The 16,728-nt window shown below is 43.4% G+C and overlaps 1 protein-coding gene across 1 annotated transcript in view; it reads left to right on the top strand.

Moving 5' to 3' along the window:
• LOC140199703 (neural cell adhesion molecule 2-like) overlaps positions 1-16,728 on the top strand; it is a 431,176-nt gene that overhangs the window by 140,663 nt on the left and 273,785 nt on the right. The window contains exon 8 of the mRNA XM_072262182.1: positions 2,305-2,450. Coding sequence (XP_072118283.1) covers positions 2,305-2,450 — 146 coding nt within the window. The remainder of the gene's footprint in view (positions 1-2,304; positions 2,451-16,728) is intronic.

The raw sequence follows: 16,728 nt of genomic DNA, 5'->3' as shown, positions 1-16,728 counted from the left end.
GGCTGCTGTGCTTTCTCGCATTGCACTCTGTGCTGGGTGCAGATCAGGGTCCTCTGAAATGATAACACTGAGGAACTTAAAGTTGCTGATGCTCTTCACCTCTCATTCCCCCTATGAGGACTGGCTCTCAGACCTCCAGTTTCCTCCTCCCGAAGTCAATAATCAGCTCTTTGATCTTGCTAACCTAGAATGACAGGTTGTTGTTGTGGCACCACTCAGCCAGATTTTAAATCTCCCTCCTAAATGCTGAGTCATCACCACCTTTGATTTGGCCAACAGTAGTGGTGTCGGTAGCAAACTTAATTCTGGCATTGGAGCTATGCTTACCCACACAGTCATTAGTGTAAAGTGGGTAGAGCAGAGGTCTAAGCCCACAGCCTTGTGGTGCACCTGTGCTGAGGGAGATCGTGGAGGAGATGCGGTTGCTAATTCGAACTGACTGGGGTGTGCAAGTGAAGAAATCCAATTGCACATGGAGGTATTGAGGCCAAGGTGTGGAAGTTCATTGATTAATTTTTGAGGGGATGATAGTACTGACTGCCAAGCTGTAGTCGATAAAAGCATCCTCATGTTTGCATCTTTGCTGTCCAGGTGTTCCAGGGTTGAGTGAAGAGCCAGTGAGATAGCATCTGCAGCGGGCTTTTGTTGTGCCAGTAGGCAAAATGAAGCAGATCCGAGATCAGGCAGGAGTTGATACTCAGAGCGCTTCATCACAGTCGATGTAAGTGCTACTGGGTGATAGTCATTGAGGCAGGCTACCACGTTCTTCTTAGGCACCGGTATAATTGAAACCTGCTTAAAACAGATGGGTATCTCAGACCCCTGAAGCAAGAAGTTAGAAATCTTAGCGGTTACTGCAGCCAGTTGATCAGCACAGGTCCTTAGTACTCGGCCAAGTACCCTGACAGGGCCGAATGCTTTCTGTGGACTTACCCTCCTGAAGGATGCCTTCACGTCAGTCTCAGTGACAGAAATCACAAGGTCATTGGGGGTTGTGTGTGGGAGCTTGTGATGGTTCCTCCATGTTTTGACAGTCAAAGTGAGAATAGAAGGCATTGAGTTCATCTGGAGGTGAAGCCCTATTGTCACCTATGTCGCTTAATTTCACTTTATAGGAGGTGATAACACTCAAGCCCTGCCACAGGTTTAAAGTATCCTTCAGTGATTCAAGGTTAGTCTGAAATTGCCATTTTGCCTGTGAGATAGATTTCCAGAGGACTGGACCTCTTCTAACTTTCTTGATTGCAAGACTTGAACGTCTCTGATCTGGCTTCAGCAGATCATGGATCTTATGGTTCATCCAAGGCTTCTGGTTAAGGAAGACTCTGAATGATTTTGTGGAGACACGTTCATCAGTGACTGCTTTTATGAAGTCTGTGACAACCATGGTGTATTCATTCAGGTCCTCTGATGAGTTCTTGAACATGGCCCAGTCCACTGACTCAAAGCAGCTGCTCCTCTGCCTCCCACGACCACCTCTTTGTTGTCCTCATCTCTGGAGCCGTGCTCTTTAGCCTCTGTCTGTATGCAGGTAGGAGAAGGGCAGCCAAGTGATCAAATTTCCGGAGATTTTTCTGAGCATGGAATGGTAGACATTCCTATCTTACTATAGCAGTGCTCTAGTGTGTTGGGACCTCTGGTGCTACAGGTTATACGCTGGTGGTAATTGGGCAGGGGATTCTTAAAGTAATCCTGATTGAAACTAATGATTTGAAATGTGTTGGGGTGAACTGTTCTTTGTTTGGTGACGGCATCATGCTGTATCTCAAGCACTTGATTATAATCAGCCACTGAAGGTATATAAACTATGGTCAGGATCATGGAGGAGAATACTGTTGGTAAATAGAACAGTCATCATTTGATCATTAGGTGTTCAATGTCTGGGGAACACCTTTAGGTAGGTGAGCAGAACTTCACACAATACCCCAAATTAGGACTTGGCAACATCTAATACTACTTCAACATAACATCCCAACTCCAATACTCAATATTTTGATTTATGAAGGCCAATGTACCAAAAGTTCTCTTTACGATCTCATCTACCTGCGATGCCACTTGTTCTAAATTAGGGGCGGCACTGTAGAATCACAGCTAATACAATGCTTTGCAGTGATGGGTGAAATAGAAAGAAATCCGCAGATGGTGGTGTCTTTTCCACTTGCTGCTCTTGACCTCCTTGGTTGATGGGGATTGCAGGATTGGGAGATGTTTTGCAATGGGTTAGAATTTGCTCAATGCAATACAACAGAACAGTGTTGTGAAAGAAAACAGTCATAATTATTCCTCCTCCTTAACCACTTGCAGTTCAGCCGCGTATAACATCCTTGGAGAACAAGACAGCAACAGAGAACGGGCAAGTGGAGATCACCTGCGAGGCCGAGGGAGATCCAGTTCCAGCAATCTTCTGGAGGAGGTCTGGCAATGGAAGCAATGTGCTTGAAAGAGAGAAGGTAAGACAGCTAGAGGTGGGGATGGAGTCTTCCTAGTAGTGTTGATAATAGATGAGAAGGCACAACCAGGGACCTGTTCAGAGTATATTTCGTAGTTCTACACAAGGTGCTAACTTGACAATTTACTTTTAATGGTAACCATGAAATTTGCTTCAAGACAAGGTTTTCAAAATGCAGATAATTATACAGAGATACAGGGTACTCACATATGTCTGTGCAAGGTGACAGATTCTAGGGTGTCTGGTATAACTGGGAATAATTAGGATAGCTTGGGAAGAACCAAATTAGTTAAAATCTTTTCAATAATCTCTGTATCAAATGTCCTGATGTTATTATTGTGTTTATCAGTTAATCTGCAATTATTATAGAAAGCCTTAGATTGTTTCTTACACTCAATAGCCACTTTAATAGGTACCTACAGTGCATGTTTGTGGTCTTCTGCTGATGTAGCCCATCCACTTTAAGGTTTGACCTTTTGTGCATTCAGAGATGCTGTTCTGCACACCACCTGCTGTAACACGTGCTTATCTGAGTTACTGTCACTTTCATGTCAGCTTGAACCAGCCTGGCCATTCTCCTCTGACCTCTCTCATTAACAAGGTGTTTTTGCCCACGGAACTGCCATTCACTGGAATTTTTTTTTTGTTTTGTTTTTGCATTATTCCCTGTAAATTCTAGAAACTGTTGTGCATGAAAATTCCAGGAAATCAGCAGTTTCTGAGATACACAAACCACCCCATCTGGCACCAACAATCATTCCATGGTAAAAGTCACTTAGATCACATTTCCTTCCCATGCTGACGTTTGTTCTGAGCAACAACTGAACCTCTCGACCAAGTCTGCATGTTTTTATGTATTCAGTTGCTGCCACATGATTGGCTAATGAGATATTTGCATTAATGAGCAGTGTGCAGGTCTACCAAATAAAATGCCCACTGAGTGCATTTTCAGACTGAGGCTATTTGCCCCACTGTGTCTCTCAGACTGATCCCACCACTCCCACCAGCTCCCCACCTGCCCATCAAATCCCCTCTGAGGCCCCTACCACCCTTTACATGGAGCAACTTTATAAGAATGAGTCATCCCAAACCAGCAATGCTTCGAGATGTGTGGGGACCAGTGAACCCCCATTGTAGCCATCTGCCCTCACCAATTTTTATCGACACACCTTGGAAAGGTTCCTGTTCTAGATTTATCACAGCTTGGTACTGCAGCTGCTGTGCCCAAAAACACAAGAAACTGCAGAAAGTTGTGGACACAACTCAGCACATCACAGAAACTAACCTCTGCCCTCCAACAGACTCTGTCTGCACAATTCACAACCTCTGTAAAGCAACCATCCTAATCAAATACCCCTCTCACTCCTGACATTCTTCCTTCTTCCCCCCCCCCCCCGCCCACTGGCCAGAAGATACAGAAGCCTGTATGCTGCACAACCGCTCAAGCACAGCTTCAACCCTGCTGTAATGAGACGCTTGGACAGCGTACAAAATGCTGGAGGAACTCAGCAGGCCAGCCAGCATCTATGGAGGGGAATAAAGAGTTAACTATTTGGGATGATATTTCAGGTCCTGATGAAGGGTCTTGGCCCGAAACGTCAATTCTTTATTCCTTTCCTTAGATTCTGCCTGACCTGCTGAGTTTCTTTAGCATTTTTATCTATTACCCTGGATTTTCACAATCTGCGGAATCTCTTCTGTTTATGACGTTGTACAATAAGATGTAATCTTGTCCCCTCAATCTAACTCGTTATGTCCTACCTGCACTGTATTTTCTCTGTAATTGTAACACTATATTCCGCATTCAGTTATTAGTTTTCCCTTGTACTAACTCTGTGTACTGATGTTATGAAATGGTATCAAAACAGACTTTCACTGTACCTTGGTTCGTGTGACAATAATCACTATTAAAGGTCAGGGTGAAAATTTATTGATTTATTTTTGTTAGTTTATTTATTTTTTTATTTATTAATACAGTGTAGAATACCCCTTCCAGCTATTCGAGCCATGCTGCCCTGCAAACCCCGATTTAACCCTAGCCCAACCACCAGATAATTTACATTGACCAATTAACCTACCAACTTGTACATCTTTGGACTGTGGGAGGAAACCTGGGCACGCGGTCATGGAGAAAATGAACGAGCTTCTTGCAGACAGGGGCAGGAATTGAACTCGGGTCTCTGGTACTTCTATGCTAACCACTATAGCATTGCGCCGCCCATGTGGGTCGCTGGAGCTGTGAGATATCAGCACTACCTGCTGCACCACTCTGCAGCCCACATATTGCTGTATTTGCCCACAGAATGTTTTCAGTAATTGAAAATACTTCACCTTGGCAAAGAATCAGGGAACAAAAAACACTCCACGTGGAAGTAAAATAAGAGCCAATATCACCGAGCTGTAGGTGTAATGTATTTTCGATATCTGTTCTGTTTCTATGACTACCTGCCACCTCCGATACAAGTTATTTCTTCTGAGCGTACAAAATGGTGCCAGCAAACAAAGTGACCACTGATGATCACCTGCAGACAGCTCACACAAAACTATTCCATCTTCTTTTAAATATGTTTCTTTTCCTGAACTGTGATCCACTGCAGCCTGTAATTTTTGGGCCAACTGAGCGATCTGGTGCTTTCACTCTCTCCGAGGGAATTTGGCGAGGTTGAGAACAGAGTGTGTGGCTATTGGTTCCTAAAGGCAGAACATAAACCCATGGTAGGCACCAAAGGAGGAGGAGGAGAAGATGGCAGCGCGACGCAGCTTGCGTGGCCACTCCGGTGAATGATATCTGTAACCTGTCAAGTTGGGTGCCGGGCACAATCCTGATTTGATGGAGACAGACGTGAGAGAATGGAGGAACATCTGGAGAAACTTCTGAAATGCCTTTTTCTCTGCCACTGTTACTGTGTGATCCAGAATCTCCGGAGGGGAAGGCCCCGAATCCTCAGCTTTGCTTGTTGCTCGGCGGCCGGGACGGGGTCAAAGCGCTCGGCAGAGATGGTGTTCGGTGCTTTGTGTTGAAGGGCTGGTCAGAGGCTCGAAGTTTTCGGACGGACTCAGAGTCAGCTGTGGTCGGGTGCTTCCAATGCATCGACAGCTGTCGGTGCCTGGAGGTTTATGGCAGAGAGAGTTTCTCCCTTCTGCCACCTGCTATCGGGACTATTGGGAGTCAATCAGAACTTTGAGACTTTTTTTTAACCATTCCCATGGTCTGCTCTTTATCAAATTATGGTATTGCTTTGCACTGCTGTAACTATATGTTATAATTATGTGGTCTTGTCAGTGTTAGTCTTTGGTTTGTCTTGTTTCTTTTTGTGATATCACTCTGGAAGGACATTGTATCATTTCTTAATGCATGCATGCATTTCTAAATGACAATAAATGAGGACTGAGTGTCCTCATAATCTAATCTAATCTAATTCCCGCTGATGAAAGCGTCAAGCAAGGCTGAAAGCGATAAGGACGAGAGCGGAAAATGAGCGGGTGTTCAGCACCACCTGTCTGCATTTGACCGGTCTCCCTCTCACTGCAGCCAGATGAAGATGCACGTCTAATCAACTCGTAGCAGCTCATGGCTGTTGAACTCTTCAGCTTGATGTTTAATGTCCACAACACTGAATGTGCTCCGTGGTTGTGGACTCAGTTTTGGAGGAGTCTACGGTTCATGTTCCATGTGTTTTTGATGACTCTTTTTTGTCATTTGCACAATTTGATTAAGGTGCATTGGCACAGAACTGGTTCTGTGGCTGAACCTGCTGTCATTGAGACAAAACTGAACTGAACTGACTCAGTCACTGTCACTCCAAGACTGCTTCGGGGAATCTGCGCTTTGATGTTTAATATTCTGGATGTCTCTTTTTGCTGTTTGCACAATTCGTTCTTCTCTTCGTGTATTTGATGTTTTCTTAACTGGGTTCCATGCTATTTCTTTGTTGCATGGCTGCCAACAGAAGGATGGATCGCAGGGTTATATACTTTGATAATCAATGTACTTTGAAACTTTGGGTATCTCTACCCTGCAGGGAGAGGTCTGTAAGTGATCTCATATATGAGGAGGTCTCTTATATAATTCACTTCTGCATAAACAGAATAAATTTCTCCTCTGCAATACCGTTGAATGCACTAGCTCCAGAAAAACACTGGCATCCTCCCTTCCCCAGGGATCTTATGTAAAGCTCACCAGTAACATTTAGTGCCAGAGACACTAGAGACTGCAGACACAGGAATCTGGAGTCACAAATAATCTGCTGGAGGAACTCAGCAGACCAAGAAGTGTGTGCGTGTTTCAACCCAAGTCACTAACAATCCTTTCCTTCTCCTTCTGGTGCAAAACATTCAATGTTGATTTATTAGTTGGATAGTGAGACTGAAGGTCATAGATCATGGACCATGGGCCTGAGTAATGGTTGAAAAAGTTGGGAGTTTATTCCCTTGGGCATAGGAGAATGATAGGAGATTTGTTAGAGGTATACAAAATTATAAGGGGTATAGTTAGGTAAATACAAGCAGGCTTTTCCCACTGAGGCTGGATGAGACTACATCTGGAGGTCATGGGTTAAGGGTAAAAGGTGAATTTTTTAAAGGAAACCAAAGAGAAAATTTTTCACTCAAGAAGTGGTAAAAGCTATTAGTGAAAGTGGTTGATACAGGTTTGATTTCAAAATTTAAGAGAAACTTGGATAGGTACATGGATGGAAGGGCTATGGTTTGAACCAAACTTCCCTTAAATGCTGAAATCAAACCTTAAGCTTGTTTGTATTTATCCTATCTATATCTCACAATTTTGTTGACCTATATCAATAGAGCAGAATATTGTTTGTCTCAGAATTGATATACCAAAGGGCCTGATTCTGTGCTGTGGTACTCTATGACTGTATGACTATGGCTAGGACAGGGGACATATAAAATGGAAGAATACAGGCCCTTTGGCCCACAATTTTGTGCTGATCTTTTACCCAACTCCAATATCAATCTATTGCTTCCCTCCCACATAGCCCTCCCCAATGAAGACCAACACGACATAGTTTAGGAGATACAGAGATGACCAATTCTGGAATATGGAATGTTAAAATGTTCGCTGGTGAATTTAATGGTTCAGGCAGCATCTATAGAGGGAAACGGAGGTAATGTTTTAGATTGAGACTCTTCAGCAGAACTGCTTTAAAGAATAGGCTAGAAGCTGTGTCCTCAAAACCACAACCTTGTCGTGGTTTGGAGGCCTATGTGTCTCAATGACCCAGAGAACTTTGCTGGCTGGAGTCAAGGCTTTATGCTTTGGCTCTTCATAGCATCACCCATGCCAAACAGGTCAAAGGGCAGAGGCCAGACTAAGAATGGTCCACCAGTCCTCCAGGTTCCGGGGTTCAGCTCGTAGCGAACAACTCTGACTGGTCAAACAAAACTGTTATGGAAACAACAATGAAGAATGGTTCTGCGTCCATGTGCGGCCAAAGGCATACGGAAATGGAAGACCTTCATTGCTGCCCGAAGCACCAGCAGCATAACGGGCAGTCAGTAAGTAGAAGCTGTGGAGGAGAAATCTCTTGAAGTGATGAGATGTGTGATGGCGTGGGAGACAGTAACCTACTGATTGTTGATGGGGTCATTGTTCAGGGGTAGGTATGAGGAAGTGTGCAAGAGTGGGTGTATCTAATATCATTTTGTTTTATAGTTAGATATATTGCCTTCCGCAGAGCCTACCAATGGTAGAAGAAATGCACCCGTGATGTATTGGGCTGTGGACCATTCCTCTCAAGCAACAAGTCCATTGTTTATGAGCAACTGGATATCTGATTATATTCCAGTCAAGTCATGTATAATTTGTGCTACTGCATTGTATGTTTTATTTTTTAAATTGCTTGGAGCAAAGAAAAAGGATGCATTAACAACAGGAATATTTACTCGCACAGTGGCATTGAACGTTGTGCAGGTAATAGACAATACTTGGTTCTAATGAAGGAAATAGAAGAAACAGCTTGATACATCAGGCAAACCTCTCCATTATTCTCAAGTGATATTGCCTCTGTGTACACATATGCATTGTAATATTTAGTTGTGATTTACAAATCAGTTTCTTGATTATTTCTCTGCAGCAGCTTAAAGGAGAGTTTCCAAGCACACATCTTTTTCATCACTTTGACCAGCTAAATCACCACCTATAACAACAACCATCCCCTCTCCTATCTCTGATCTTTGGTCACTAATTTGCCATTGATTATTTCCCAATGCAACTATGCAACCATTGAATTTTGAAAGGCCTAGATAGAGTGGACATTGAGAAGATGTTTCCAATAGTTCAAAGACCTAGCACCAGAGGGCACAGCTTGAGAATACAAGGACATCCCTTTAGAACAGAAGTGAGGAGGAATCTCTTTAGGCAGAGGATGATGAATCTGTGGAACTCATCACCACAGATGGCTGTGCAGGCCAATCATTAGGTATATTTAAAGTGGAGGTGATAGGTTCTTGATTTGCAAGAGCATCAAAAATTACAGGAAGGAGGCAGGAGAATGGGATTGAGGGGGAAAGTAAATCAGCCTTGACTGAATGGCGGAGCAGACTCAATGGGCTGGATGCCCTAATTCTGCTCTTATGTCTAATGGTATTATGTAAACAAGCTATAGCTGCCTCCCAATCTCTTCAAAGTTCAAAGTAAATTTATTGTCAAAGTATATATATGTCACCATATACAACCCTGAGATGTATTTTCTTGTGGGCGTATTCAGTAAATCCAGGAACCATGATAGAATCAATGAAAGACTACACCCAATGGTGTACTGTAGACAAACGGCCAATGTGCAAAAGACAACAAGCTGTGCAAGTACAAGAGAGAAAAATAATAATAATAAATAAAGAAGCAATTAATATCGAGAGTATGAGGTGAAGAGTCCTTGAAAGTGAGTGCATAGGTTATGGGAACAGTTCAGTGATGGGGCAAGTGAAGCTGAATGAAGATGTCCCCTTCAGTTCAAGAGCGCGACGGACTCATTTTCAGCAGCAATGCATCACTCATCTTGCATGCCTTTGAAGCAAAGTTTAAAATAGATTTTTCGATTAGAATTGGTTTCAATGGCCAAATATGGCAAAGTAATGCTTTTGCTTATCTGCCATTCTGACAGATCATGCCTTGCATATGTACATCAACATAGACCATAGAACATTACAGCACAGTACAGTCCCTTCAGCCCATGGTGTTGTGCTGGCCATTTAACCGAACCTACTTGAAGATCGATCTAACCCTTCCCACCAACATAGCCCTCCATTTTTCTAACATCCACGTGCCTATTTAAGAGTCTGTTAAACGTCGGTAATGCATCTGCCTCTACCGCCATCTATGGTATTGCATTCCACGCACCCACTGTTCCCTCTGTAAAAAATTATCTGACATTCCCTCTATACTTTCCTCCTTAAAGTTAGGCCCCGCTCGTATTAGCCACTTGCGCCCTGGGAGAAAGTCACTGGCTATCCATTCGAGGTAATGTTGCAGTTCTATAAAGCTATGCTTAGACCACACTTAGAATATTGCACTCATTTCTGGTCACCTCGATATAGGATGTGAAAGCTTCAGAGAGGCTGCAGAGGAGATTTACCACAGTGCTGTCAGGACTAGAGAACATATCTTATGAGGATAGGTAGGGTTTTTGTTTTTCAAACGGAGGAGGATGAGGGGTGACTTGAGATTTCATATTTTTATGATCAAGGTAGTTTATTTCTATTTTTGCACTGCTTATTTAATTTAACTAATATAGATATATACAGTGTGGGCACGTGGCCAAGTGGTTAAGGCATTGGACTAGCAACCTGAAGGTCGTGAGTTCGAGCCCCAGCCGAGGGAACACGTGGTGTCCTTGAGCAAGGCACTTAATCACATATTGCTCTGCGACGACACTGGTGCCAAGCTGTATGGGTCCTAATGCCCTTCCCTTGGACAACATTGGTGTCATGGAGAGGGGAGACTTGCAGCATGGGCAACTGCTGGTCTTCCATACAACCTTGCCCAGGCCTGTGCCCTGGAGAGTGAAGACTTTCCAGGCACAGATCCATGGTCTCGCTAGACTAACGGATGCCTTTAATATGTATACACACTGTAATTCACAGTATTTTTCTCTACTATTTGGTATTGCATTATGCTGATACCCCATTGTTTTCTGGCGGCAACAATGAGAAGAGGGCATGTCCTGAATGATGCCTTAATATTCGACACCACCTTCCTGAGGCACTGCTACTTGAAGATTTCTTAGATTCTCCAGAGGCTAGTACCCTTGATGGAGCTGACTAATTTTACAACTTTCTGGTGTTTCTTTCGATGCTGTGTAGTAGCATTACACTACCCCCCCCCCCCGCCCCACCCCATACCAGACAGTGATGAAGTAGTCAAAATGCTCTTCACGGTACATTTGTAGAAGTTTTTGAGTGTTTAGGTGACAAACCAAATCTCCTTGAACTCCTAATGAAATATTTCTGCTGTCTTGTCTTCTTTATATTGCATTGATAAGTTAGGACCAGGTTAGATACTCAGAGGTGTTGACACCAGGAACTCGAAATTGTTCGGTCTCTCCACTTCTGATCCCTCTATGAGGACTGGTTCGTATTCCCTCACCTGAGCCTTCCTGAAGTCCACAATCAGCTCTTTCATCTTACTGACGTTGAGTGTGCCACCACTCCACTAGCTGGTGTATCTCGCTTCTGTCCATCCTCTCGTCTCCATCTGAGATTCTGCATCTCCATCTAAATGCATGATTGGGTTGACGGGAGGACGGAACTTGGCAGAATAACAGTTCGGCATGCACTAAGTGGGCCAAAATGTCTGTTTCTGTACTCTATGACTCTACGACTGATCTACACTAGCCTTTACTCTTCGACCAGTACCTCATAACCCACAATTCCTTGTTCTTTCAAGTATTGAATTGGAAATCATGTTATTGTTATCACATGTACCAAGCCATGCTATCCACATAGATCATTCCATACATCAAAACATCCCGTACGTCATCACGGTTATGTGCCGTGTCATGTGATGTGAGCAATCGTGGTCTTTAACCATAATTATTCTTGGCAAATTTTCCTGCGTAAACAGTTTGCCATTGCCTTATTCCGGGCAGTGTCTTTACCAGTTGGGTGACCCCAATCATTATCAATACTCTTCAGAGATTGTCTGCCTGGCGTCAGTGGTCACATAACCAGGACTTGTGATGTGCACCAGCTGCTCATACGGCCATCCACCACCTGCTCCCTTGGCTTCACGTGACCCTGATTGGGGTGGGGGGGGTCACGCTAAGTAGGTGTTACTCCTTGCCCAAGGGTGACCTGCAGGCTAGTGGTGGGAAGGAGCGCCTTACCCTTCCTTTGGTGGAAATGTATCTCCGCCCTGTTGCCCCATCAGAGTTGTACAAGAGGGAAATAAAACAGATGGAGAATCAGTGCAGTTGGAAGTGCAGTACAGTTAGACAAATAAGGTGAAAGCACCATGATGAGATAGACTGAGGGATGAAGAGTTCATCATTATTGTATTAGAGTTTAATTCAGGAGCGTAATTACAACAGGATAGAAGCTGACCTTGTGGCTGGACGTGCGTGCTTTCAAGCTTTTGTATCTCCTATTTGAGAGGAAGAGGAGAGGAGAGAATGACTGGGGTGAGAGGGGTTATTGATCATGTTGGCTTCTTTACCAAGGCAGTGGGAAGTGTCGACAGGGTCAGTGGAGGGGAGGCTGGTTTTCACGATGAATTGGATTCTATTCACAACTCTCTGTGAACCTTAAGCAATCAGGCATCCGCCACCTCCTCAGGGCAGAGAATCCCCAATGACTCACTGCCTCTTCAAAGCAGAAATTTCCACACATCTCAGTTTTAAATCAGCGATATCCTTCTATTGCGCAGAAGATAAAAATGATTGAAAGTTCAACATCTTTTAACCCAATATTATTTGATTCCTGAATGGACTTATCAAATAACGTACTGTGCAAATGTCTTAGGCACATATATATAGCTGGGGATATATTGGCAGTGACATCTCCTCCTCGCTGACGATCAACACTGAGGCACCTCAGGGGTGTGTGCTTAGCCCACTGCCCGGCTCTCTCTACACCCATAACTGTGTGGCTAGGCATAGCTCAAGTGCCATCTTTAAATTTGCTGATGATACAACCATCCATGCACCTCTACAAACTACTCTTAAGTTATTGCAATTGAACCCGGATCCACCACTTCTGCTGGCAGCTTGTTTCACACTCGCACCTACAATTCATGGTGCACCTACTCGCACTATAAGACAGAGGAGCAGAATTAGGCCATTGATCCCATTGAGTCTGCTCCGCCATTCCACCATGGCTGATCCCGGATCCCACTCAACTCCATACATCTGCCTTCTCGACATAACCTTTGATGCCCTGACCAATCAGGAAAAGATCAATTTTCGCTATAAATATACCCATGATCTTGGATTCCACCGCAGTCTGTGGCAGAGCATTCCACAGATTCACTACTCTCTGGCTAAAAAAAAAATTCCTGCTTACCTCTTTTCTAAAGGTTCACCTCTCAATTTTGAGGCCGTGCCCCTTAGTTTTGGACACCTCCACCATCGGAAACATCCTCGCCACAACGACCTTATTTGGTCCTTTCAACGTTCGGTAGGTTTCAATGAAATCCCCACGCATTCTTTTAAATTCCAGTGAGAACAGGCCCAAAGTCTTGCACAAGGACTCCAAAGACCCTTTGCACCTCTGATATTTGAATTGTCTCCCCATTTAGATAATAGTCCTCACTTTTCTTCCTTTTACCAAAATGTATTATCATACATTTCCCAACACTGTACTCCATCTGCCACCTTTTTGCCCATTCTTCCAATTTGTCTAGTTCCTGCTGCAATTGCATTGCTTTCTTAACACTACCTACTCCTACACCAATCATCATATCATCTGCAAACTTTGTCACAAAGCCATCAATTCCATTATCTGAATCATTGACAAACAATGAGAAAAGTAGCAGTCCCAATACTGACCATTGAGGAACACCACTGGTCACTGGTAGCCAACTAGAAAAGGCCCCTTTATTTACATTCACTGTCCGACTATCAGCCATTCTGCTTTCCATGTCCGTATCTTTCCTGTAATGCCATGGGGTTTTATCTTGTTAAACAGCCTCATGTGTCGCACCTTATCAAATGCCTTCTGAAAATACAAGTAAATGACATGCACTGCCTCTCCTTTGAACACCCTGCTTGTTACTTCCTCAAAGAACTCTAACAGGTTTGTCAGACAAGATTTTCCTTTATAGAAACCGTGCAGACTTTGATTTATTTTATCATTAGTCTCTAAGTACCCCAAAACCTCATCCTTAATTATAGACTCCAACACGTTCCCAGCCACTGAGGTTAGGCTAATTGGCCTATAATTTCCATTCTTTTGCCTTCCTCCCTTCTTAAATGGTGGAGTGACAGTTACAAGTTCCAATCCTCCCTAACCATGCCAGAATCAAGTGATTCTTGAAAGATCATAACCTATGTATCTGCTTTCTCTTTAGCAACCTCTTTCAGAACGTTGGGATGTTGTCCATCTGGTCCAGGTGACTTATCCACCTTAAGACCTTTCAGTTTCCCTGGTACTTTTTCCTTGGTAATAGCAATGGCATTCACTCCTGCTCCCTGACACTCACGGACCTCTGGCACACTGCTACTGCCTTCCACTATGAAGACTGATGCAATGTACTTGTTAAGTTCATACGCCATTTTTTTGTCCCTCCATTACTACCTCACCTGCTTCATTTTCCAGTGGTCCGATCTCAACTCTCACCTCCCTTTTACTCTTTATATAACTGAAAAACTTTTAGTATCCTGCTTTATATTATTGGCTATTTTGACCTCATATTACATCTTTTCCCATCTTACAGCTTTTATAGTTGCCTTTTGTTGGACTTTGAAAACTTCCCAATCATCCAACTTTTGCTGCCTTTTATGCCCTTTCCTTGGTTTTTATGCCATCGTTAATTTCCCTTGTCAGCTACAATTGCCTACCCCTGCCATTTCAGAATTTTTTCTTCTGTGGGACATATCTATCCTGCGCCTTTTGAACTACTCCCAGAAACTTCAGCCACCTCTGCCCTGCCGTCATCCCAGCCAGTATCCTCTCCAAATTATAGCCAAGATGTGGGGTTGAGATTGCAACCCCACATTCACCTGGGCAAGCTCCTCTCTTATTCTTATGCCTCTATAATTCCCTTTATTCCATTGCGATCCTGATACATCTGACTTATGCTTCTGCCTCTCAAATTGCAGTATGAATTCAGTCATATTATAATCACTGTCTCCTAACAGTTCCTTTACGTTAAGCTCCCTAATAAATTCTGGATTTTTACACAACACCCAATCTAAAATAGTCTTTCCCAGAGTAGGCTCAAGCACAAGCTGCTCTAAAAAGCCATTCTGTGGGCACTCAACAAATTCCCTCTCTCGTGATCTGACACCAACCAGACTTTCCCAATCCCCTTGCATATTGAAGTCCCCCATTACAATTGTGACATTACCCTTATTACCTGCCCTTTCTGGCTCCCTTTGCAATCTCAACCCCACATTTTGGCTACTATTTGGAGGCCTATAAATGATTCCCATAATGCTTTTTTTAACCCTTGCAGTTTCTTAACTCCACCCACAAAGATTCAACATTCTCTGATGTTTCCTGTGGTGGGGTATCCAGAAATAGAGAGCACAGCCTCAAAATTGAGGGGCAACCCTTTAGAGTAGAAGTAAGGAGGAATTTTTTTTAGCCAGAGCGTAGTAAATCTGTGGAATTCTCTGCCACAGACTGCAGCGGAGGCCAAGTCTGTGGGTATGTTGAAGGCGGAAGTTGATTATTTCCTCATCAGTCAGAACATCAAAGGATATGGAGAGAAGGCAGGTGTACGGGGTTGAGTGGGATTCAGGAGCAGCCATGATGGAAAAGCAGAGCAGACTCGATGGGCTGAATGGCCTAATTCTGCTCCTATGTCATCTCTTTCTAAAGATGTAATTCCATCTCTTACCAACAGAGCCACACCACCTTCCTTTTGATATAAAGTATATAGTTTGATTTTAGGCTCCTAGCTATGACCTTCTTTCAACCACATCTCAACGATGCCCACAACATCATACCGACCCCATGAGTTTGTCCACCTTATTCCAAATACTACATGCATTTAAATACAGCACTTTCAGGCCTTCTTCACCCATTTGAATTTTGCCTCTCTGATACAATTTAATTCTTTGCACTGTTTAATTTGTACCCAATCATGGGCTTGTCCTTCCTTATGCTCATATTGCATCCATCATCTACTTGTAAACCTGTTGGCTCATCCTGAGCTCTATCATACTGGTTCCCATCCACCTGCCAAATTAGTTTAAACCACTTCCAACAGCTCTATCAGACCTGCCCTCGAGGATATTGGTCCCCCTCGGATTCAAGTCTATCCCTTTTGTACAGTGCAGAAGTTCCCCCTCAGGTTCCCCTGAAATATTTCACCTTTCACACTTCAGCTATGAATTCTAGTTCTAGTCTCGCCCAATTTCAGTGGGAAAAGCCTGTTTGCACTTACTGTATTGTAACTCAGGTTAATTAAACCCTAAGATGTAATGTTAGAAAGCTCCACTTGTGGAGGGATGGAAACAAGGTTTACCAAATTTTTTAAAAACTTGAAAAAAGAAGCTATGTGAGAATGAGGTGTGGCTGATGCAGGCGTGGACAAGCAACAGAAACTGTTAAAGGTGAAACTAATATTTAGTATCTCTATCCTACTGATTGGAAATCCTCAGGGTGAAACCCCTGGAGGAGATGCGATCTCGATAAAAGATTTATTGAAACAAAGAGTTAAATTGAATCACAAAGCTTAATCAAAGGATATACTTTGTATCGAAAGGACAAGTAGGAAGGCATAGGTGGTGGTGTGGCTCCATTGGTGAGAGATAAAATTACATCTTCAAAAAGGGGTGACATAAGGTCAGAGAATGTCGAACCTTGGAGGGTGGAGTTAAGAAATTGCAAAGGTAAAAAAACACTATTATGGAAATCATATATAGGCCTCCAAATAGTAGCCAAGATGTGAGGTAGAGATTGCAAAGGGTGCTGGAAAGGGCATGTAATAAGAGTAATGTCACAATTGTAATGGGGACTTCAACATGCAAAGGGGATTGGGAAAATCAGGTTAGAGTCAGATTGCAAGAGAGAGAGTTTCTTGAACGCCTACGAGATGGCTTCTTAGAGCAGCTTGTGCTCGAGCCTACCAGGAGAAAGGCTATCTTAGATTGGGTGTTGTG

This window comes from Mobula birostris, chromosome 6 (genome assembly GCF_030028105.1).
Source record: "Mobula birostris isolate sMobBir1 chromosome 6, sMobBir1.hap1, whole genome shotgun sequence".
Lineage (NCBI taxonomy): Eukaryota > Metazoa > Chordata > Chondrichthyes > Myliobatiformes > Myliobatidae > Mobula > Mobula birostris.
The sequence above is the reverse complement of the archived record's forward strand: the minus strand, read 5'-3'. Positions and strand labels throughout refer to the sequence as shown.